General features: G+C 36.4%; 1 protein-coding gene across 7 annotated transcripts in view; it reads left to right on the plus strand.

Moving 5' to 3' along the window:
- Positions 1 to 23941, plus strand: part of PRIM2 (DNA primase subunit 2) — a 424713-nt gene that overhangs the window by 146801 nt on the left and 253971 nt on the right. For all 7 annotated transcript variants that reach the window (XM_063707683.1, XM_055391887.1, XM_055391888.1 and 4 more), the window contains 2 exons: positions 11303 to 11398; positions 13433 to 13570. In XM_063707683.1, coding sequence (XP_063563753.1) covers positions 11303 to 11398; positions 13433 to 13570 — 234 coding nt within the window. The remainder of the gene's footprint in view (positions 1 to 11302; positions 11399 to 13432; positions 13571 to 23941) is intronic.

Genomic DNA, 23941 nt, shown 5'->3' on the forward strand with positions numbered 1-23941 from the left:
CTCAGGGCTTCAATCTGTAGGTCTGGGTGGCACCAGGAATCTGTAATTTTAAAAAGCGTCACTGGCAAGTAGTGTACATACTTACTTAATGACCAGGGTCTAAGAGAGCTCTGTAGATTCAAATAGAAAACTATCCAAACTATTTATAAACGTGATTGAGTATTGTTGATTGGAAGCTTATAGAAGCTTAAATCTCTGGGAAGCCTTATTTATATCGTTACTTTTGAGGCCAGTGTACTAGACTAGTGGTTCCAACATGGCATCCCCGAGATGATCATTTGGGAATGTGGGAAAGAAATAAATAATACAACATATATTTTTAGTCTCATCCGTTCCACATTTTGGGGGTGGGTATGGCATGTTTTAAGTGCAGAATGTACAGTAATACATGCATATAATTTATAAATAAATATACATATATTGGAAGTAGGTGCTGGAAAAACTTTATTGATGACAATGTGTGGTGCAAAGATGAAGGTCACTATTCCAGTCAGTTTAGGTTATGCATTGGTAACGACCCCCAAACCTCAGTGACTTATAGAAAGGTTTGTTCCTTGTTCATATTCTATGTCTTCATGGGCCAGCTACAACCCTGCTGTGTGTCGTTTTGTCCCTGGACTCAGGCGGATCGAGTAGGCTCTGTATACCGGAACTTCACCAGTTGCTGCGGCAAAAGGAGGAGAGAACTGGGTAAACTACATGCTCATAAAGCTTTTGCTTAGGAATGACACACATCACTTCCACTCACATTTCACTGGCCAAAGCAAGTCACCTGGCTACGCTTTAGTTCAGCAGGTAGGGGGTGTATAATTCTCCCTCAGTGAGGGACTCAGTGCAGGGTGAATAGCGATATAGTCTACACAGACATCCACTACCCTTCTATTTACTGTGTAGAGTATTTGCCTCTCTAGAGCTGCTCCTTAATCTGCTTTCAGGATTTCAACAGAGTGAAATTGCCTCTCTCAGTTCCTGGTTTGATGAAGAATATAAAAAAGAAAAAGACACACAGCCAAAATCCTTAATTCTATTAGCAAGGCAGCATATAAAACAACATAATTTTGGAATATGGAAATATAACTTTGCCAAAACAGTTAAAACCCAGTGTAATTTTTACTTGATAAAAAACTATACCGTTATACCATGTGCTACCATTTGAAACATTCAGGTACTGACTGTTGAGTGGGTGGATATGAATAATAGGGGTTGAGATGTGGGGAATTATGAGTAGTAGTGGCAAGAGCAGAACTTCAAAGCTAGAATGTTCAGAGTCTCTGTTGATTGAACATTAATCAGAGTGAAGGTTGAGCATCTCTAAAATAGTAATGTAAGTCACTCAAAAAATGTGTGTTTCATGTTGAGCCATTTGTTTATACACCTCTTTTTAGGAGGATGTTTAGTTTGTGAAGCATACTACACCTTGATTATAAGATGTTGCATTGATAACCTAGCTGGCTTTTATCAGTTATTTTGAATTCCCCTATACACCAAGACCTGTGTTAGTTTAATGAAATGACAAGTTTATAGAAACTGCATTAGTTGCAGTAAACATTTCACTTTATTACTTGAGGAAAAAGCCTGAAATATAGCAACTAATCAAAATGTAAATTACAGGTAGTAACAAGTGTCTACCATGAACTAAGGGTGTGCTGTATGTTAGGCCTATTGTACACACTTTACATACTTTATTTAATCCCAAGAAAAGCTACATGAGATAGGTATGATTTTCTTCATTTTATCCCTGAAGAAACTAAGGTGTAAAGAGGTTAACTAACCTGTTTAAGATTCAAAGACAGGTTTCTATGATTTTGAAAACTATTCTCTCTACTACTTTACTCTGCTTTTATAATTGTTCCACTCTATCTGTTTTTACTTGTATTCTTCGTTAGTAGAAGTAGGAAGCCATTTAATCTTGTCTTGCTCTTTCAGAGAATGAGTATTTTTTTTAGGTATGCGGCAGGTAATCTCATTTAGGAGAACCTAAATAAATGAAATATCCTTATATTTTGTCCAATAGTTTTTAAGGAGAAAGCAAGAGTAAAGAGAATATTCAGGATTATTTTAAGATTTCAAAATAATGAAGTTAATAGCAGTTTATACTAATTATTTAATAGTAAAGTTTCAGACAGTCATCCTACATTTTTCAATGAGAATTGTCTTGTATTTTCCATTTCCATTTTGGTTATAACTAAATAGATAAATGAAGATTTAGAATTTGTTTGACAAATGAATGTATTTTTTAATTCATCAAAGAAAACCAGAATATTTACTCATAGGCTATGAAACAGGAAGTGACATGAAGTTTAGATCGAAGTGCATGATTTAGAGTGTGTTTGCTTACTTTGGGCGAAAAGTTTAGAAACACATTGAATTCCTTAGAATTCTATCTATAACTTTTTTTTTTTTTGAGATGGAATCTCACCCTGCCACCCGCGCCGGAGTGCAGTGGTGCGATCTCAGCTCACTGCAACCTTTGCCTGCCTCATAGGTTCAAGCTATTTTCCTGCCTCAGCCTCCTGAGTAGCTGGGATTACAGGCGTGGGCCACCATGCCCGGCTAATTTTTGTATTTTTAGTAAAGATGGGGTTTCACCATGTTGGCCAGGCTGGGCTCAAACTCCTGACCTCAGGTGATCTGCCCACCTCAGCCTCCCAAAGTGCTGGGATTTCAGGCATGAGTGACTGTGCCCAGCCCAGAATTTTATCTGTAACTTCTAATCTGAGCAAGACTAGATAGCTTTTATTCTTCTTTGGGTGGGGGTAGATTTCAATGAGAAGAAATATTGCATTAAACTCTAATTTTTATTCAAGTTCTTGAGGTTTTTTTTTTTTTTTTTCAAAATTATATCTTGTATATTTCCAAGGCAGAAGACTATTTGGAGATGTAAAGTCTGTTGTAGCTAAAGTATTCTGTTGTGTGGCAGTTGAACTGATGTGTGCTTCCCTGACATTTACTTGGTAAGTAGTTAATTGCTTACCAAGTTAGAAATAACTGTGGTATCAGTAATACAAATACTTGAATTTAGGGAAAGGTGAGATACTATATTATGCTAGGTGAAGTATTAGTGGTACTTAGTTATTAATGTGGGATTTGTTTAGTTAGAACCTAAAACAATAGTAGGACAAACATCTGTATGTTCAAAGATACTAGTTTTTTTATTGCTGGGTAAAAGGTGATTATAAAAGGATCATGACAGGTTAACACATTTGGCTTCAATTTCAGTTTTGCCAGATATAGGCAAGATTTATTTGGACAACAAACAATACATGTAATCAATTATAATTATTAATGGTGGGGAACACAGAGATGTATATTAAAATTTTATTTAATTTCAGATAAATGTTTACTGGGAAAATTTGAAATATATTTTTATATTTAGATTGGATGCTTACTTAAAAAGCAATGAAAGAGCATCGTGAAGACATGAAGATTTCTTCTCCTTTCACCCTGTCTCCCCAATCAGTTTCTTCCTTCATTAATTGCTGTTTGAGAATTATAGCTTGGCTCTAAAACTTAAAATAGCTACTTCCTCTTAGATATTTTCTGCATTGTGTGTCTGGTTGCCTATTTGAGTTTCAGAGAATTTCCCTTATGGAATGCAAAGTGAAAGGTAAATAGTCAATTAAGTAGAGAAGTTACTGTCAACAGAGATATATGTAAACATAGCAAATACTAAAGCAAAATAATCTGGCTTTAGCTCTTAGGGAAATATTTGCTATTGCTAAACCTCAATTTACATACTCTACAATGAGTGTTGATTATCTGTAATTTGTGCTCTGACCCTTTAAAATTTTTACCTATAAAACTTCTCATGGCATCTAGTTGTATTACATTTTTAGTTTCTGTATCTTTATCTTGTCCATCACCAAAGAGGAATTGAGGTGAAAGTTTCCAGTTGATGAATTTGTCTTCCATTGCTTTTAATGTTACATGTTTGTTTAGCTTTCCTGCAAAGTAGTATCTGTTTATTTGTTTGGAGACCACATGGCCTAGTGGACCTTAGCATTGGATAGACTTTGGTTGGAAATCCAGTTTGGTTTCTACTCATATTAATTAGCTATAAAACTAGGATAATATCCAGCTTATAGGGTTATTAGTAGGATTAAGTGAGATAGTATAAGTAAAATAGCATAGTAACTAGTAGATAGTACACATGGATTTCAGTCATCATCAACTTTTGAATAATCTACTAGATTGACACAACTAAACTTCATCCTCTGCTGTATTTCAACTTTCATATAATAAATGGTGAGTGAGGTATTAAGCCCAGCATCTGATGCGCTCCCTCCTCTCACCTCCCACCCTCCAAAAGGCCCAGTGTGTGTTTTTCTCCACCAAGTGTCCATGTGTTTTTATCATTCAGCTCCCACTTGTAAATGAGAACATGTGGTATTTGGTTTTCTGTTGCTGTGTTAGTTTGTTAAGGATAATGGCCTCTAGCTCCATCCATGTCCCTGCAAAGGACATGAGCTCATTCCTTCTTAAGGCTGCTTAGTATTCTGTGGTGTATATGTACCACATTTTCTTTATCCAGTCTATCATTAATGGGCATTTGGGTTGATTCCATGTCTTTGCTATTGTGAATAGTGCTGCAGTGAACATATGTGTGCATGTATCTTTATAATAAAATAATAAAATGATTTATATTCCTTTGGGTATATACCCGGTAATGGGATTGCTGGCTTCAATGGTATTTCTGCCTCTAGGTCTTTGAGGAATCCCCACACTGTCTTCCACAATGGTTGAACTAATTTACTCTTCCACCAGCAGTGTAAAAGCATTCCTTTTTCTCCACAACCTTGCCAGCATCTGTTGTTTTTTGACTTTTTAGTAGTAGCCATTCTGACTGGTGTGAGATGGTACCTCATTGTAGTTTTGATTTGCATTTGTCTAATGATCACTGACATTGTTTTTTTTTTCATATGTTTGTTGGCCGCATGTATGTCTTCTTTTGAGAAGGGTCTGTTCATGTCCTTTGCCCACTTTTTAATGTTTGTTTTTTTTTCTTGTAAATTTGAGTTCCTTATAGATACTGGATATTAGACCTTTGTCAGATGTATAGATTGCAAAAATTTTCTCCCATTCTTTAGACTGTCTGTTTACTCTGTTGATAGTTTCTTTTGCTGTGCAGAAGCTCTTTAGTTTAATTGGATCCCATGTGTCAATTTTTGCTTTTGTTTCAATTGTTTTTGGTGTTTTCATCATGAAATCTTTGCCTGTGCTTATGTCCTGATTGGTAATGCCAATTCTGGGGTTTTCATAGTTTTAGGTTTTACATTTAAGTATTTAATCCATCTTGAGTTGATTTTTGTATATGGTATAAGGAAGGGGTCCAGTTTCGATTTTCTATGTATGGCTAGCCAGTTCTCACAGCACCATTTATTATATAGGGAAATTTTTCCCTGTTGCTTGTTTTTGTTAGGTTTGTTGATGATCAAGTGTTGTAGGCATGCAGTCTTACTTCTGGTTTCTCTAATCTGTTCCATTGGTCTATGTGCCTGTTTTTATACCAGTGCCATGCTCTTTTGGTTACTGTAGCCCTGTAGTATAGTTTGAAATAGGGTAGTGTGATGCCACCAGCTTTGTTCTTTTTGCTTAGGGTTGTCTTGGTTATTTGGGCTCCTTTTTGGTTCCATATGAATTTTAAAATAGTTTTAAAAAAATTCTGTGAAGAACGTCAGTGGTAGTTTGATGGGATTAGCATTGAATCTATAAATTGCATCAGACAGTATGGACATTTTCGTGATACTGATTCTTTCTATCCATGAGCATGGAATATTTTTCCATTTGTTTGTGTCATCTCTGATTTCTTTGAACAGTGGTTTGTAGTTCTCCTTGAAGAGGTCCTTTACTTCCTTTGTTAGCTGTATTCCTAGGAATTTTATTCTTTTTGTGGCAATTGTAAATGGGATTGCCTTCTTGATTTGGCTCTTGGCTTGGCTATTGTTGGTGTATAGGAATGCTATTTATTTATTTATTTATTTATTTATTTATTTATTTATTTATTTTTTGAGACAGAGTCTTGCTCTGTCGCCCAGGCTGGACTGCAGTGGTGCGATCTCAGCTCACTACAACCTCCACCTCCCAGGTTCAAGTGATCTTCCTGCCTCAGCCCACTGAGTAGCTGGGATTACAGGTGTGTGCCACCATGTCTGGCTAATTTTTGTATTTTTAGCAGAGACGGGGTTTCGCCGTGTTGGGCAGTCATGAACTCCTGACCTGAGGTGGTTCACCTGCCTCAGCCTCCCAAATTGCTGGTATTACAGGTATGAGCCACCTCACTCAGCTGGAATGCTAGTGATTTTTGCATGTTAGTTTAGTATCTTGAGACTTTGCTGAAGTTACTTATTAGCTTAAGAAGCTTTTGGGCTGAGACAATGGGGTTTTCTAGATATAGGATGATGTCATCTGTAAACAAAGATAGTTTGACTTTCTCTCCTCCTATTTGAATACTCTTTATTTTTTTCTCTTGCCTGATTGCCTTAGCGGGAACTTTCAAGACTACGTTGAATAGGGGTGGTGAGAAAGGGCAACCTTGTCTTGTGCGGGTTTTCAGGGGGAATGTTTCCAGCTTTTGCCCATTCAGTATGATATTGGCTGTGGGTTTGTCATATATGGCTCTTATTATTTTGAGGTATGTTCCTTCAATACCCAGTTTATTGAGAGTTTTTAACATGAGGGGATGTTGAATTTTATTGAAGGCTTTTTCTGCATCTATTGAGATAATCATGTGGTTTTTATCTTTAGTTCTGTTTATGTGATGAATCACATTTATTGATTTGTGTATGTTGAACCAACCTTGCATCCTGGAGATGAAGCCAAGTTGATCGTGGTGGATAAGCTTTTTGATGTGCTGCTGGATTCGGTTTACAAGTATTTTGTTGAGGATTTTTGCATCAGTGTTCATCAAGGATATTGGCCTGATGTTTTCTTTTTTTTTGTTGTATCTCCGCCAGATTTTGGTATAAGGATGATGCTGACCCTTCCTTTGTTGCCCAGTCTAGAGGGTAGTGGTGTGATCATAGTTCACTGTAGCCTTAAACTCCTGGGCTCAAGAGATCTTCCTGCCTCAGCCTTTTTTTTTTTTTTTTTTTAAATTAGCTGTGTGTAATGGTGTGTGTCTGTAGTCCTATCTCAGCTGGGACTACTAGGTACTCACCATCACACCCAGCTAATTAAAAAAATTTTTTTTTAGGTTGGGTATAATGGTTTATGCCTGTAATCTTAGCCTATTGGGAGGCCAAGGTGGGAGAATCACTTGATTCTAGGGATTTGAGACTAGCCTGGGTAACATAGTAAGACCGTGTCTCTATAAAAAATTTAAAAAATGGCCAGGCATGGTGGCTCACATCTGTAATTCTAACACTTTGAGAGGGCAAGGGAGTAGGATCCCTTGAGCCCAGGAGTTCGAGACCAGCCTGAGCAACAAAGGGAGATCCCATCTCTATAAGAAAAAATATAATATTAAAAAAATTTAAGAATAATTAGCTGGGCATGGTGGTTTGTGCCTGTAGTCCCAATTACTCAGAAAGTTCAATTACTCAGTGAGCCGTGATCATACCATTGCATTCCAGCCTGGGTGAACAAACAAGACCCTGTTAAAGATGGGGGTCTCACTTAGTCGCCCAGGCTAGTCTCAAACTCCTGGCCTCAAGCGATCCAACCACCTCAGCCTCCCAAGTAGCTGGGATTACAGATGCCAACTCCCATGCCTGGCCATTTGTATATTTTAACCATTCTAATTGTCATGTAGTGGTATGTCATTGAGGTTTCCATTATGGTTTCAAACCCTGATGACTAAGGAGGTTGAGCATCTTTTAATACATTTTTTGACTCTTTGAGTTTTCTCATTTGTAAAGTGCCTGTTAATGTCTTTTGCTAATTTTTCTATTGGATTGACTCTTTTTTTTGTTATTTCTGTTCTGGCTGTTCTTGGCCCTTTGCATGTTCATGTACATTTTAGAACCAGAACGTCCACACACAGAGGCATACACAAAAGCTATTACGATTTTGTTTGGGATTGTATTGAATCTATAGGTTAATTTGAAGAGATTTAAAACATTTACAATATTAAGTTTTCTGGTTGATGTTTAGGGTATCTCTGTTAATTAATTTTTCTCCAGTTTCTCTAAGATTTTATATTTTTGTTGGTGAAGGCCTTGCACATATTTTGTTAGATTTATTCCTAGATCCTTGATAGTTTTAATTCTGTTGTAAATTGTAGCTTAAAAAATTCCCTTACTGAATTTTGTTGCTGGCATATAGAAATACAATTATTTTTTCTATATTTTTTATTTTTTGAGACGGAGTCTCGCCTTGTCGCCCAGGCTGGAGTGCAGTGGCACAATCTTGGCTCACCGCAACCTCCACCTTCCAGGTTCGAGCAATTCTTCTTCCCCACCCTCCTGAGTAGTTGGGATTACAGGCGTGCACCACCATGCCCAGCAATTTTTTTTTTTTTTTTGGTATCTTTAGTAGAGATGGGGTTTCACCATGTTGGCCAGGCTGGTCTCAAACTCCTGACCTCATGATCCACCCGCCTCAGCCTCCTGAAGTGCTGGGATTAGAGGTGTGAGTCACTGTACCCTGCCGGTTTTTGTATATTTGAATCCAGAAACCTGACTCAATTAGGCCAATAGTTTTAATAATTTGTCGTGGATTCTTCTGGATTTTCTAAATATACTAAATCATATAATCTGCAAATAGAGTTTTAGTTTTTCTTTTTCAATCTTGATACTTTTTTGTTCTTACCTATATTGTTTTTATTCATGGAGTCTCATTTCCTGGTGTGCTTTGTTACTGTTGTATGCTGGAGATTGTGTTTCGAAAGTTATTTGTGGACTATATTGAAGCTTAGGAGGATTATATCTTTCTAGAAGGGTTTTCATTTGTTTTTTTTTTTCATTGGCCTGGGGTCATTGCTGGTCCAGGACAATTTTAATTTAAATCTGGGATCTGAGATCTCAGAACCACTAGATAAGTTGAAAATGGATTGTAGATCCATGTGAAGGCTGATAAGGTTCTGGTTCATCCTCAAGTAATTGTTCACAGCTACAGGAATTTCAGGGGTTTCTTCCTGACTCCATTGAGTTTTAAATTTCTGTGCCTAAATTTTTTTTGTCTATTTCTAGACATTTTTTTTCTTTTTCCTTTTTTTCCTTATATAGGCCTAATCATCTCTGAAATGTCATTTCTTACATTCATCTAAATGTGTGTTTGGAACCTGTTTAATAAAACACAGGTTTCATTTAGTGATATAAAACAACACATCACAAAGGTTTTGTGCACATTGCTTGATTTTAGGTCTTAGGGCTGGATGTTTGTATGTTCCTGTAAGGGCTCAATGGGCTCAGAAATGTCATTTCTTAGATTCTACAAACTGTGTGTTTGGAACCTTTTTAATGAAAACCCAGGTTCCATTCAGTGATGTAAAACAGCACATCAGAAAGCTTTTTCTTCTTCTTCTTCTTTTTTTTTTTTTTTTTGATAAGGGTTTGCTGTGTCACCCAGACTGGAGTGCAGTAATGTGATCATGGCTTACTGCAGCCTCTAACTCCTGGGCTCAAGCAATCCTCCCACCTTAGCCTCCCAAGTAGCTGAGATAACAAGTGTATACCACCATACCTGGCTAATGTTTTAATTTTTTTTTTTTTGTAGAGATGGGGTCTCACCGCGTTGCCCAGGCTGGTCTCAAACTCCTGGACTCAAGTGATCCTCCCGCCTTGGCCTCCAAAAGTGCTGGGATTATAGACGTGAGCCACCATGCCCAGCCTTTTGCTTTTAAAAAAAAAAATCACTTTTTATAGTTTCCACTTCATACAGATTGTGCTTGTCTTTTATTTCTGTACACATGGTAGCATAGTTATTATCTGTAAACTTTGTGAATTCTTCCCTGTTGTTTTTGTTTGTGAGGTATAGTTTTATTCTATACCTTGTTATAAAATACAACGTGCTTGACATTGTATTTGGAAATTTATTTGTAGGAATACTTTGAGGTGTAATGTGAAGGTTCCTCCAGAGAGGATTTGAGTTTGCTTTTGCGAGATGCCTGGGCATTTGAATCAGGTACCGCCTTAAAACAAGTTCAAGGCTTGGGATTCCCTGATATCCTACATCATTTGAGCAGGAAGGTCTCTCGTCAGATATCCCACTTTGCGTGGGCCTGACTTTGTATATTAACTTTCTGTGCTGTAAAGATGTTTTAAAAATTTTATCAGTGTTTTGTTTTGTTTTGTTTTCTCTAGGAGGTTGACCTAAATAATATAGCCTGTTTTACTGAAACAGCAAGTTCTACTGCAGTTTGTTTAACTAGATACATGTTGGACATTTAGTTTTTTTCTTTATTATTATAAATAACACTGTAATAAAGAAACGTTTTTATTTGTGTGCTTGTCCTGTTATTTACTTGTGATTAATCTGAAAATAAAATAGTTACAATCTGCGTTTTTAAAGGCTATTTGATATATATTATCAAAGTATGGTACACAAAGATTGTCCTAACACTGTGTATTCTAAATCTTTTTAACTTTTACCATTTTGATAGATGGAAAATAGTACACATTATTATTTTAATTTAGCATTTATTATTTTTACTTATATAACTATTGGCTGTTCATGTTTTACTACTTTTGGGTTATGAAAGCTTACATACTGCCAACTAGGGGCTTACTGAGGCTAACTCACGCATCAGATGATGTAAATATTTCCCTCAGTTTGTCACTTATATTTCATCTTCATTTACAAAAATATATATATGTTTTGGTATAGAAGTTTAATGCTTGTACTAATCAGATCTATCAATTTTTTCTAAAGCCATAATCAGTCTGAGATAATAAATTTATAGTTGTTCCTAGAAAAACTAGTGTTTTAAGTTTGGAATTGTCTTATGTGGCTAGAAAATTGAGAAATAGTCAAACCACTCTAACCTCAATTAGGATATTTTAATATATTAACATAACTCAAATTAGGATAATGCTCATTTTTAGTCTATATTAACCTGAGTTTTTGTGATAAGTTTTTTCCTTTTTCTCATTAAAATATTTTCTCTTTGTCTGCTACTGTTCTTTTGATGTATACCTTCAGAAATTGGCAGGGTTGAAATTTGAAAGAATATTCAATTTAGGTTTTTTTCTGTATTTTGCCTTCACTAATGATAGTGATTCAGATATGTTAGAAATGATTTGAGATATCAAGGTTTTAAAATTTTTAATAAAAGTAAACAGTATTCATTAAAACAGGAAATCATTTTATTGAAACTGAATGAGGACTTCAAATTTTTATAACAGCTTAAAATATGTTTTTTTAGATAAGTGATGAAGAGAAGACTCTTCGAGAACAGGAGATTGTTGCCTCATCACCAAGTTTAAGTGGACTTAAGTTGGGGTTCGAGTCCATTTATAAGGTATGTAAACATGTAAAATACTTCCTAGGTTTTGTTAAATATGTCGCATTGAGCTTTATATACATATTTAATTAATCCATTTTTATAGCCTCTCATCACCACAGCTACTCTGTCTCCTGCACAGATACTGTCCTCATTGCACTAATGGTGTGCCAATGTTCTCTCCTGGGCTATCTCCTTCCACAGACGCATTCCCAACCCTGCTTGGGCTCTGACCTCCCATTACAGGCTGTTTTCCTAATGGAATACCCTCCTTGCATTGTTTGGGTTCTTACACCCTGCACTGGGCTATCCTCTGCCAGGAAACCATCATCACCCATTTGGCCCAACACTCTGTTTGGATTGCTACCTTGCGTGGAAGCCCCCCTTCGCTTCTCTTGACCTCTGACATCGTGGTGTCTCACCTCATGGTCTCTCTGTCATTCCACTGGGCTCTGACATTGTAAGCCTACGTTTTTTCCTATGGGAATGCCCTCCTTAACCTACTCAGATTCCATCATCCTGTGCTTGGCCACCTCAGTTTCTCCTCCCCACTCAGTTCAGATAACTACTTCACATGAACCCTTCCAGAAGGGGAAGAGGGAAGAGTTTAAATTCATTTTACAATTTGATAACTACAACCCCACAATTTCCTTTGAAAAGAATGTGCTAATTATTATGAGTGAGTGCCAGTAGTTTAAAGTCCTGCCCCATTCCAGCTTCTTCGTTTCGACTGTTGGGCCATCATTCAGTCAGCGTTTCAAGCCTAGAGTGTGGCGATCAATATTTATTTCTCTTGCACCACACATTTCCAGTTACTCTGCCTTCACATCATCTTTTGCTTCTACTTGGGCATTTTTGTGTCCACTGTGACCACCTTAATAAGCTAGAATCATGAAATATTATGGCTAAAGAATCCCTAAGGGTCAGTTAGCCTCTCTCTTCCTCCCCTCTCTCAGCTTTACAGATCTGGCTGCTGAGATTTAGAGGCATTCATTAAATTCACCAAATAAGTCTAGTCAGTATCAGAGCTTGGACTAAAACTCATGTTTCTTCCCTATATTATTGCAGTAAACCCTCTTATCTGCTCATCTAATATGTCCTATGTAAGCTACCTATTTGGTGCAGTATCACACAATTTACCCTGTAGGTCTGTTTGACTTTCCGTGTGTGCCCATGAGGGCAGGGACTGTGTTGCAGTTGTAGAAATAGATAAATTAATTGAAAGTTGTTAAAAAGCACACGATCTGTTTATAGTGTGAGATGTCGTTGGATATACAGAAAATTGTATGCATTTATATTTAAGTCTTCCTTAAAACTTGAATGAATAGGCAATTTGGGAATCATTTTTCACCTGATTTTTTAACCTCGTTTTTTAAAAAAGAAAAACTCTATTGGAGAGTAAGAATGATTTTTACAGTTTACTAATATCATACTTCGCTCATCTCTTAGAATTTTAAGATTGTTCATAGGGTTTAAAAATCTAAGATGTTAAAAAAATTGTTGGGGTAAATACTTCTTTTAATAGCAAAACTGAATGCTTATTATTTCCATTTCTTAGTACTGAGATTAGCTTTCTCAATATATTTCTCTGGAGTGAGAATGGAAACATACATGAAGAAATTAGAATTTACTTACAAGTAATTTTCAGCTCTGAATATGTTGTTTACAAATTAGGATTCTCTCTGATGCAGAATACAGAGTGGGATATGTGAGGTGAATGCAACGTGTGTAGAAGTCTTGAGTTAAGAGTTTGAAATCCTGGGGATTATGTTTTGTAAATTCAGAGGTTAAGGAGTAAAAGTAAGCATTCCAACTTGGCCTTTTAGTGTTACTATTTTTCAAAATATCAACTCTGAAACGAACATATTTTTGTACTGCCACTGTTTGCTAACGCTGTTGAGTTTTAAGGAGGATAAATTAATCATTTTGATATTCTTTTGGCTCTGCTAGGACTAATGAATTTCTTTGTTTATACTTTACACATATGAAGACTTAGGAGGATTTCTTAATGACAGGTGCTGACTTATTTTGCCTGTTTCACTCTTAATTCAGATCCCTTTTGCTGATGCTCTGGATTTGTTTCGAGGAAGGAAAGTCTATTTGGAAGATGGCTTTGCTTACGTACCACTTAAGGACATTGTGGCAATCATCCTGAATGAATTTAGAGCCAAACTGTCCAAGGCTTTGGCAGTGAGTATTTTACTTTATTTCTGTATCTGACATGTTCATACTTTCAGTTATATACCCCTGGTAGTTTTATTCTGTGTTTCTCTAGGAAATAAATTAATTCAGTTTTCATAATGATATTCAGATTACTTATGATGTTGTACTGTTAATCCCAAAACTCCTAGGTTTTTATTTGTTACTATCCATAGTTGGTTTTCAAGTTTTTTTTCTTGATCCTACTAATACCAATGCTGAGTGATTAATTTTGTGAGTAATCTCTGTGGGTTTCTTCATGGTCATGTCTTTTTTCCTTAGAAATAGACTTCGTATATGGCTCTTAACAATTAGTGTGGCCTGTGGTAGATATAACTCCTAGATTTCTGTTCTGAATTAGTATTTGGTATCAGTAGAAGACAATATAGAAGAAAATCTTAAGTACTAACACTGTGATATGCTAGTGCTGCAATGAGTAGCTCCATACTGGGTGAATTTGGAGGTAGCTGTGTTGAACAAATGACATGATCAGTGATTTTTAAGTAGTTTGTTGGAAGTGTGACTCTTAAGTAGTGATATCTTAAAACTATACACATTTTTATATGTAAAACACGTATTTTACGGTTGTTGTCTCTTAATCTGAGTCAGTTTTTAATACTTTTTTTGTACCTAATGCAGAAGAAGACTTCAAAGGTTTGTGACATGGCTGTTTTAAACTGTACTGATTATAGTGTAAGCATATGCCAAGCTTTCCTTCTGAGTTAAAAATTGTAGTATTTTCTGATATAAATAAATTTTTATTGACTCTCTGGGGTTACCTAAATATGTATAATTTAGCTATGTCAGCACTTGGGAAGACTAAAATACTAACTCTGTGTTTATTAAATGAAGGAATTTATGAGAACACCTAGCATAACAGGTATTTAGTAACTGTTAATATTCTTTCTCCATTCCTAATCCCGTTATTTCTTTATCCTCATGAAAGTTGATGCTTTTAAATTTTTTCTTTACTTGTCTGTCACTACCCTAGATTATATTCTAGTTACAGCTAAGAATAGTGTCTTTCACCACTGTGGAAGACACTGATATTTGTCTACTGTTTGGCCATTGCTCTTTTATTATTCTTAGTTTTATTCACCCATATTCTCTCTGTTGACATTTTAGACCACACTTCTTTGTGTGAAATAGACAAATATTTTCCAGCATATTGGATAATTTTAGCTGTCATCTATTAAATGCTGGTGGTGGACCCCAATCTCCATGACAACCAAAAATATCACCATGCATTTCAGAAAACTTCTGGCATGTTAATGCTACTGTTAATCTGATCATAGTCATTTCCTTCTTACCAAATTTTTAATTTATGCCTGTGACAATGTAATTGTGGCTAAAAAGTATGAGTTCTTTGGGGGCTTCTGAAAAAAGTTTTTCTTGCTAAAAAAAAAAAAAAAAAAAAGGCATGTGGGGTGAAGTAGTCTTTTTTTCCCCCTCTGGATATTGTTGTAACTGAATGTGATGCCTGGAACAGCTACAGCCATCTAGAGATGAGGCAGGTAACTTCGGGACAACCCAATTTGCTGCATAGACATGTAGAAAGATGGAAAGAATCTGAGTCCTTGTTGCTGTCATTGAGTTGCTGAATTAACCTATTCTGGAACCACCAAACTTTTTATTACATGGGATAATGAAGTTTTAATTTTTAAAGGCACTAACTTAGGTACTCATATTTGAGTGGAATTCTCTTTCTCTAGTAGCAGAAAGCATCCTGGTACCTAGATCAGTGTCTGCGTTAGTTAGTATTTTCTTTTCTAGTTGTAGGTAACAGCCTATGCTACATTAACCAATAAATAGAATCTGTTAGCTCATAAAAGTGAGAAGTCTAGATATAGTATGGACTTCAGACATAGCTTGCCGAATGTTTCACCCCTTTCTCTGAATATGTCTTTACCCTTATGTGTATGCCTTATCCTCAGTCTGGCTTTCTGATGGTTGCAAAAATAGTTACCATGGGATCAGGCTTTATTTCTATATAGCATACTATCTGAAAGAGTTTCTTTGTCCCTGGGCAGAAGTTTGAAATCAAGGTGTCGGCATGGCCATGCTTCCTCTGAAGGTGCTGGGGAAAGATCTATTCCACATCTGTCTTCTGGCTTCTGGTAGTTCTTTGACTTGTGGCAACATAACTCAAGTCTTCACATGGCATTCACCCTGCAGGTCCCAAATTCTGCTTTTTCTAAGGATATCAGTCATATTGGGGTATCATTTTTCTAAGGATATCAGTCACCTCTCAACTCCAATGTGACCTCATTGTAACTAAGTACATCTGCAACAATCCTATTTCTAAATAAGGTCACATTCTGAGGTACTGGGGGTTAGTACCTCAACATATGATTTTCTTGGGACAGAGTTTAACCCATATCACATGTCTATCACTAAAGCAGCTATTGTGGTTTAAGGGATAGCCTAGCCTAAGATCATGTGTCTGCCCCTTTAGATGGGGGATCATGGGAGCTCTGAGAGTCAGTGTGTTCCTGAAACCACAATATCCCAAACAAAAATGGATGATTGTTAGGAATGGGGAGGCAGACAACAATTGTCTACTACCTAGAAAAGACACTGAATATGAATTAAATGTACAAAGTTTTTCACTTTGTAATTTCTTTCAAGCCAAGCTGCCCAGTGCCCAAAAACGTAACTATGAAAATGAATCTGAAATTCTTTTACTTTTGGGTTTAAAGCTACTTCTGATTTTGTGTATTGCAAAGTTTAAATAAATTTTTAATAAGTTTTGACTGTTTGTTTTATAAATTTGCCTTGAAAGCAACTTTAAAAATTTAAAAAAATTTTACATTTGCCACACATTTTTATTTTAGATAAGATATTCTATGTATATTTGTGATTTATCATCCCAATATTCCAGTGTAGAAAGAAGGATATGTGGCAGATTTTTGCAAAATTTTACAATTTTTTTCTACTTTCTGGGTAGAAATGAGGGATCTATACTGAGAGAAAAGACAAAACTTGGGTTCCTAAGTTTGTAATAAATTCATTTCAGCCGACTGCACCTAAGCTTTCTACCTTGTTGATAAGAAATAAGAGTATTTATGAACTTTGAATTCCATTCTTCTTCGCTTCTTTCTACTCATTCTTCCCCTTCCAAACATACTTTTTTAAAAATTAATACTTTAAAACATTTTGAAATATCACAGACTTACAGAAAATTAAGTAGAAAATAGCAACTTTTTCTTTAAACCATTTGAGAATAAGTTCCCAGCCTGATGTCTTGGCGCCCCCAATACTTGTTAGTGTTTATTTCCTTCAAACAGAACATTTTCCTGCATAACCACAATTCAACATCAAAATAAGAAAATTAATGTTTATAAGTTACTGCCATCGAACCTCCAGACCCCATTCAAGTTTCACCAGTTGTCTCAATCACATCCCACAGGCAATTTTAATTCACATGTATTATTTAGTTGTCACGTCTCTTTAGTCTCCTTCAGTCTGCAATAGATTCTTAGTTTCTCTTAGATTTTCATGGACTTTGTTACTTTTGAAGATTATCAGCAGTTATTTTGTATCTCTCAGTTTGGGTTTATCTGATGTTTCTGCCTAGATTCAAGTTAGACATTTTAAGTAGTACTGTAACAGAAGTTATGCTATGTTCTTTTCATTGCATTCTATCAGATTACATGATTTTGATTCAGCCCAATTCTGATTGACTTTATCAAAATTTATCCATTCTATTGTTGATAGGCATTTGGCTTTTGTTTTCTTTTCTTTTTCGGTTATCACAAATACTGCTGCTCTGAACATTGTAGCACATATTTTGGAAAACATATTTCTGTTTGTTATGTGTTTAGGAATGGAATTGTAGGGTATTGAGTATATCTGTGTACAGCTTTAATGGATTTAGATTTACTTTAAATGGATTTATTCTGGCTGAGTGGGGTGGCTCACACCTGTAACCCTAGTTGGGAGGAGGAGGTGGGAGGATTGCTTGAGCTCAGGAGTTTGAGACCAGCCTGGGCAACATAGTGAGAATCAGTCTCTACTAAAAACAACAACAACAACAACAACAACAACAACAACAAACTAGCCAGTCGTGGTGGCATGTGCCCGTAGTCCCAGCTACTTGGGAGGCTGAGGTGGGGGGATCACTTGAGCCTGGGAGATCAAGGCTGCAATGAGCTATAATCATGCCATTGCACCCCAGCTTGGGCGACAGAGTGATACCCTGTCTCAAAAAAAAAAAAAAAAGAAAGAAAGAAAGAAAAGGATTTGTCCCGATTACAGGTGGGTTGTGGAGAGTTCTGGCCTTGGTGTCTTGGATTTAATAGAAGTCAGACAGTGACTTGCTTTCTCCTGGGTGGTTCAGGGCCGAGCCTGGTTGAGAGGAGGTCCAGAGAACACTTTTTCTTATGTAGGAGAGTGGTGGGAGTTGTTGCCTGGGAGCCTGTCCTGACAGCTGTGGAAAGGAGCAGGAGGGAAGCGAAGGAGTTCATTTAGGGCTGTGGCGAAGTAGAAATCTAAACCTATTGCTATGGTCTCTTTATTACTGTCCTTTCCATTGAGGAAGGTTTTGACCTTGGAGTATGTAATTGAAAACTTTCAGCTTTATAAATGGAAATATTCTTGTAGGATAAGAAAAAGTACCCTAAAGTAGATTTTTTGAAAGGTATTTTGATGAGTGGTAGAGGATGAAATAAATGGTTCTGGGGGAAGTTGTAAATTGATGAGAGTTTTACTCCAGGTGACAACTGAAAGCTTATTCTTAACCTGTGACCATATGACGTTTATAATATGACTATCTAGCTTTTGAACATGGTTTAGGACTGATAAAAAATTGACATTACTTTTTCCTTTGATAGGAACTCTGTGGCCCTACTTCCTCTCAGAACCTTCCCTTAAGTCCCAAGATTGTGCTAAGTATATCTCCTTTGTGTTCCCACAGCATTCTGCACACGACCAAAGTACGGTGAAATTATTCTCATTATGTGTTTTCCTCCTCAATTAAAATGTAAGTTCTTTGAGAGTGAGGGATTTCTCTTAATTCAAATTTTTATCTGGTATAGCATGTGGTACATAGGGTTAGTGGTCAGTAAAATTTTATTGAACTGACAGATACCAAATAATGATATAAACTTACTTTTGTTCACAGTTTACTGTTTATACATACTGTTAATCCCACTATAAGTCACTGAGAGAGAAAGGGGTTATAATGTGCATTATATGGATGAGGAAAATGCAGCACAGAGAGGCCAAAGTAATTTGTCTAAGATTATGTTGGCTAGTAATTGCTGGAGCCCTGACTTGATCTCAGGTTTTCTGATTGTAATTCTTAGGGTCTTTTGATGGTAACTGTGCCTTTGTCAGGAGTTGTATAACCAGGTGATTTAGGTCTTCAAACTCTGATAAAATATTCAAAGGTAAGTATATTAAGGTCCAGTCACAGAGCAGGCACAAGGGGTGAATTTGGAGCTACGGTAGAATAGATTGATAACCAGTTAGGGAAAAGAATGAGGGAAAGATAGATTTTTTTTGCTTCATATGGCAATTTTAGAAGCTATAGCCAGTTCTTTTATTTAATGGTTTATTTTTAAATAACTTTTTATTTGTTCATCCATGCATAGGTTTGGGTACTAGAGATACTACTTAACAAATTAGATGAGATTTCTTCTCTTACAAAGCTTATATTCTAGTGGGAGACAGACAATTACTGAAGAAATAAACAATAACAATATTGTAAATGACATGAAGGAGCCAGCTGAACAAATATAGAGGAAACTGCATTCCAGGCAGGAAAAGTCACTAATGCAAAGGCCCCCAAAGGGAGGAATCTTGGCCCTTTTTTTAGAATCAAAAAGGCCAGTGTAGCTAGAGCATAGTGAGCTATGGTAGAGTGCTACCATGTGAGGCTGCAATGGCTAGGTGTAGACTCTGTGAGACTTTGAGGTAGAGTCCCAGGGTAAAGAGTTTGATTTTTTTTTAGCCTAATGTAGTGGAAAGACATTGGATGATTTTGAATAAGTGAGTGATGTGATCTGATTTATGTTTTAAATAGATGACTGTGGCTGCTGCTTGAAAGCCATTTTGGAGGGTAAAAAAGGAATGGAAGCGGGAGGACTAGTCTGGAAGTTTTCACGTTAATCTAGATAGCGGCTTGAAATGGATTGGTTGTGGTGATATGACTGAGAGAAGTCAGTGGATTTCAGTTAGTTTTTAAAGTATTATTGACATGGTGGATTGGTTGTGAGAGAAAGAGAAGAATCAGCATAATGATGATGATGAGAGCTTAAGCATAGTGAAAATTTAATATTTGCCAAGTGCTATTCTAAATTCTTTATATGAATTAATGCATTTAGTCTTTATGGTAACCCTATAAGGCAGATACCATTATCACTCTCTGAGGCTTGTAGTATCTTTATACAGGTAGTGAGGAGCAGAAGCAGGATTTGAATCCATACAGTCTGGCATCAAGGTCTATGTTCTTGACCATTATATTACACTGCCTAGAATTTTGGCTTGAATAATTTATTAGGGGGTGATGCCTTTGCCAAGATGTAGAAGACTCCGAGAAAAATATGTAAAATAAAATAAAGAGTTCTATTCTGACCACGTTAAGTAGAAGGTGCTTATTGGTTACACAAATGGAGATGGCAAGTTTGAAGTTGGATTTGAGTGTCTAAATTTTTGGGGAGGAGAATGTGAAGCCATGAGACTCCAGGAAGAGTGTGGGATGTCAGTGGAGAAGAGAGGGGGCCCACAGCTGAGCTTGGTTTCCATACACTTCCACTTGATGTCATTAAGCAGAGAACATACTTCATTTGTTTTTAGAAAATGGGGCAGATCCTTAAATTGGAGCTGGATTTCTTTAAGGCAAAAATCTCTTTCTTCTCACACAGTGTGACTGTTTATTTTTTATTTTTAGACAGGGTCTCTACTCTGTCACCCAGGCTGGAGTGCAGTGGTGAAATTACAACTCACCATGGCCTTGACTTCCCAGGCTCAAGCAGTCCTCCTGCCTTAGCCTCCTAAGTAGCTGGAGCCACAGGCCTGTGCCAACAGTGCCTGGCTAAGTTTTTATTAATAAAAGTTTATGTAGAGTTGGGGATATCCCTATGTTGCCTGGGTTGGTCTAGAACTCCTGTGCTCAAGTGATCCTTCTACCTGAGCCTCCTAAAGTTCTGGAATTACAGGCATGAGTCACCATGCCTGGCCTTAATTTCACTTTCTATTTGTGAGACTCATCTTTAGAAGGTACTGGTAAAACGTTAAAGAAACCAGACTTCCAAAAAATGTATTTATACACATCTTATTTAGATACAGAAAAAAGGACTGAGAAGTTCCCAGGAAGATAATTGACAGGCAGGTAAGTGGCTCTTACTTGGAGTCACAGAGAAAAGCAAGGATTTTCTTTTTTGAAAAGGATTTCCTTTTTCACATTTAGAAAGTACCAGTTGGGTCTGTGGCTCACTAATTATTTGTTGGTTTGGAAAAATATGCTTTGTAGGCACTTGATCAGGTAATTTTTATTTCTAAAGAGTTTGGAATCCTCTTAAATCTTGTATCCTCTTTTTAAAAGTAGTGTTCAATTTTCTTCCTTAAACTGTGATTAAATATAATTAATTTTCTTGAATGGTTACTTAGTTGGGAATCATGTAGGAGTTTTCTTACTATTTGTGTACAACTAGCTGATTTCTTGGGTTCTGGTTAACATGTCTTTTTAAATATACTGATCATTTAATGCCATTTTAAAGTGGGTCACCGTGAATTTGTCAGTGCTGCTGCAAATCCGTCAATATGCAAGTAGCATATCACGATATGCAAGCATAACATGCTTTTACCTCCACCATTACTGTCAGGCACCAGTTCATTTGTTCTCCCTTGCTGCTGATCTGTGGGAAACAAAACGTTGCAGTTGAAAGCCACGAGACTATTAGGATGGTGCAAAAGTAATTGTGGTTTTTTTCTTTACTTTTAATGGCAAAGACTGCAATTACTTTTGCGCCAACCTAATAACAGAAAAAAAATCATTTTTTGGGGGAAAATAAGCATATGCTTTTTCTAGTTTGACAGGTTTTTTGACTGAGGATGCTCAGCTGAACTTGATTGTTGTTCTATTTGTGAGATACTGGTTTGTTAACCTTTTTCTAAGATGCAGTTTACAATCTGTTGTCTATTCAACACATATTTCTTTTTTTTAACTTTTAGGTTTGGGGGTACATGTGAAGGTTTGTTACATAGGTAAACTCATGTCATGGGGGCTTGTTGTACAGATTATTTCATCACCCAGGTATTAAACTCAGTACCCAATAGTTACTTTTTCTGCTTCTCTCCTTCCTCCCAACCTCCACCCTCAGGTAGACCCCAGTGTCTGTTGTTCTTTTCTGTGTGTGCAAGAGTTCTCATCATTTAGCTCTCACTAAGTGAGAACATGTGGTATTAGGTTTTCTATTCTTGCGTTAGTTTGCTAGTTAGTAGCCTCCGGCTCCATCCATGTTCCCACAAAAGACATGATCTCATTCTTTTTTATGGCTACATAGTATTCCATAATGTATGTGTACCACACTTTCTTTATCTAGTCTGTCACTGAAAGACATTTAGGTTGATTCCATGTCTTTGCTATTGTGAATAGTGCTGCAATGAACATTGGTGTACATATGTCTTGATGGTAGAATGATTTATATTCCTCTGGGTGTATACCCAGTAATGGGATTGCAAGGTTGAATGACAGTTCTGCTTTTAGCTCTTTGAGGAATCAGTATACTGCTTTCCACATTGGTTGAACTAATTTACACTCCCTCCAACAGTGTATAAGTGTTCCCTCCTCTTCGCAACTTCATCAGCATCTGTTATTTTTTGACTTCTTAGTAATAGCCATTCTGACTGGTATGAGATGGTGTCTCATTGTGGTTTTGATTTGTATTTCTCTAATGATCATTGATATTGAACTTTTGTTCATATGCTTCTTGGCCACATGTATGTCCTCTTTAGAGAAGTGTCTGTTCATGTCCTTTGCCCACTTTTTAATGGGGTTGTTTATCTCTTGTATATTTAAATTCCTTATAGATGTTGAATATTAGACCTTTGTCACATGCATAGTTTGCCAGTATTTTCTTCCATTCTGTGGGTTGTCTGTGTACTCTGTTGATAATTTCTTTTGCTGTGCAGAAGCTGTTAAGTTTAATTAGATCCCATTTGCCAATTTTTGCTTTTGGTGTCTTTGTCATGAAATTTTTGCCCATTCCTATGTCCAGATGGTATTGCCTAAGTTGTCTTCCAGGGTTTTCATTGCTTTGGATTTTACATTTAAGTCTTTAATCCATTTTGAGTTGATTTTTATATATAGTATAAGGAAAAGTCCAACTTCAATCTTCTGCATATGGCTAGCTAGTTATCCAGCACTATTTATTGAATAGGGGGTCTTTTCCCCATTGCTTGTTTTTGTCAGCTTTGTTGAAGATCATATGGTTGTAGGTGTGTGGGCTTATTGCTGGGCTCTCTATTCTGTTCCATTGGTCTATGTGCTTGTTTTTGTACCTGTACCATGCTGTTTTGGTTATTGTATCCTGTGCTGTAGTTTGAAATTGGTAGTGTGATGCAAGCTTTGTTCTTTCTGCTTAGGATTGCCTTGGCTATTCAGGATCTTTTTTAGTTTCATATGAACTTTAAAATAGTTTTTATTTATTTATTTTTTAGTTCTGTGAAGAATGTCTTTGATAGTTTGATAGGAATAGGACTGAATTATATAAATTGCTTTGGGCAGTATGACCATTTTAATGATATTGACTTTTCCTGTCCATGAGCATGGGATGTTTTTCCATTTATTTGTGTATCTCTGATTTCTTTGAGCAGTGTTTTGTAATTCTTATTGTTGCGATCTTTCACCTCCCTGGTTAGCTGTATTCCTAGGTATTTTATTCTTTTTGTGGCAATTGTGAATGGGATTGCCTTGTTGATTTGGCTCTCAGCTTGGCTTTTGTTGGTGTATAGGAATGCTAGCGATTTTCATTCATTGATTTTGTATCCTGAAACTGCTGAAGGTCTTTATCAGCTGAAGGAGCTTTTGGACTGAGACTGTGGAATTTTCTAGATATAAAATTACATCATCTGCAAACAGGGATAGTTTGATTTCCTGTCTTCCTATTTGGATGCCTGCCCTTCATTTCTTTTTTTTTGAATTAATAATAGCTGAATAGTAACTTTATTCTCCCTTATTCTTAGCATTTACATTATATTTATAGTTTATTAATCCATCTGATTCTAAAAAGTTTTGCAATAGCCAAAAATTTATCAAATATCAAAATTCTTTCCTAAATCCAAAACTAGTGAAAAATTAGGTCTCAAATAAAAAGGAACGTAGAACTGATAAAGACAGTCATAGTTTTCATGGAATAG

The sequence above is a fragment of the Gorilla gorilla genome, chromosome 5, assembly GCF_029281585.2.
Source record: "Gorilla gorilla gorilla isolate KB3781 chromosome 5, NHGRI_mGorGor1-v2.1_pri, whole genome shotgun sequence".
NCBI lineage: Eukaryota > Metazoa > Chordata > Mammalia > Primates > Hominidae > Gorilla > Gorilla gorilla.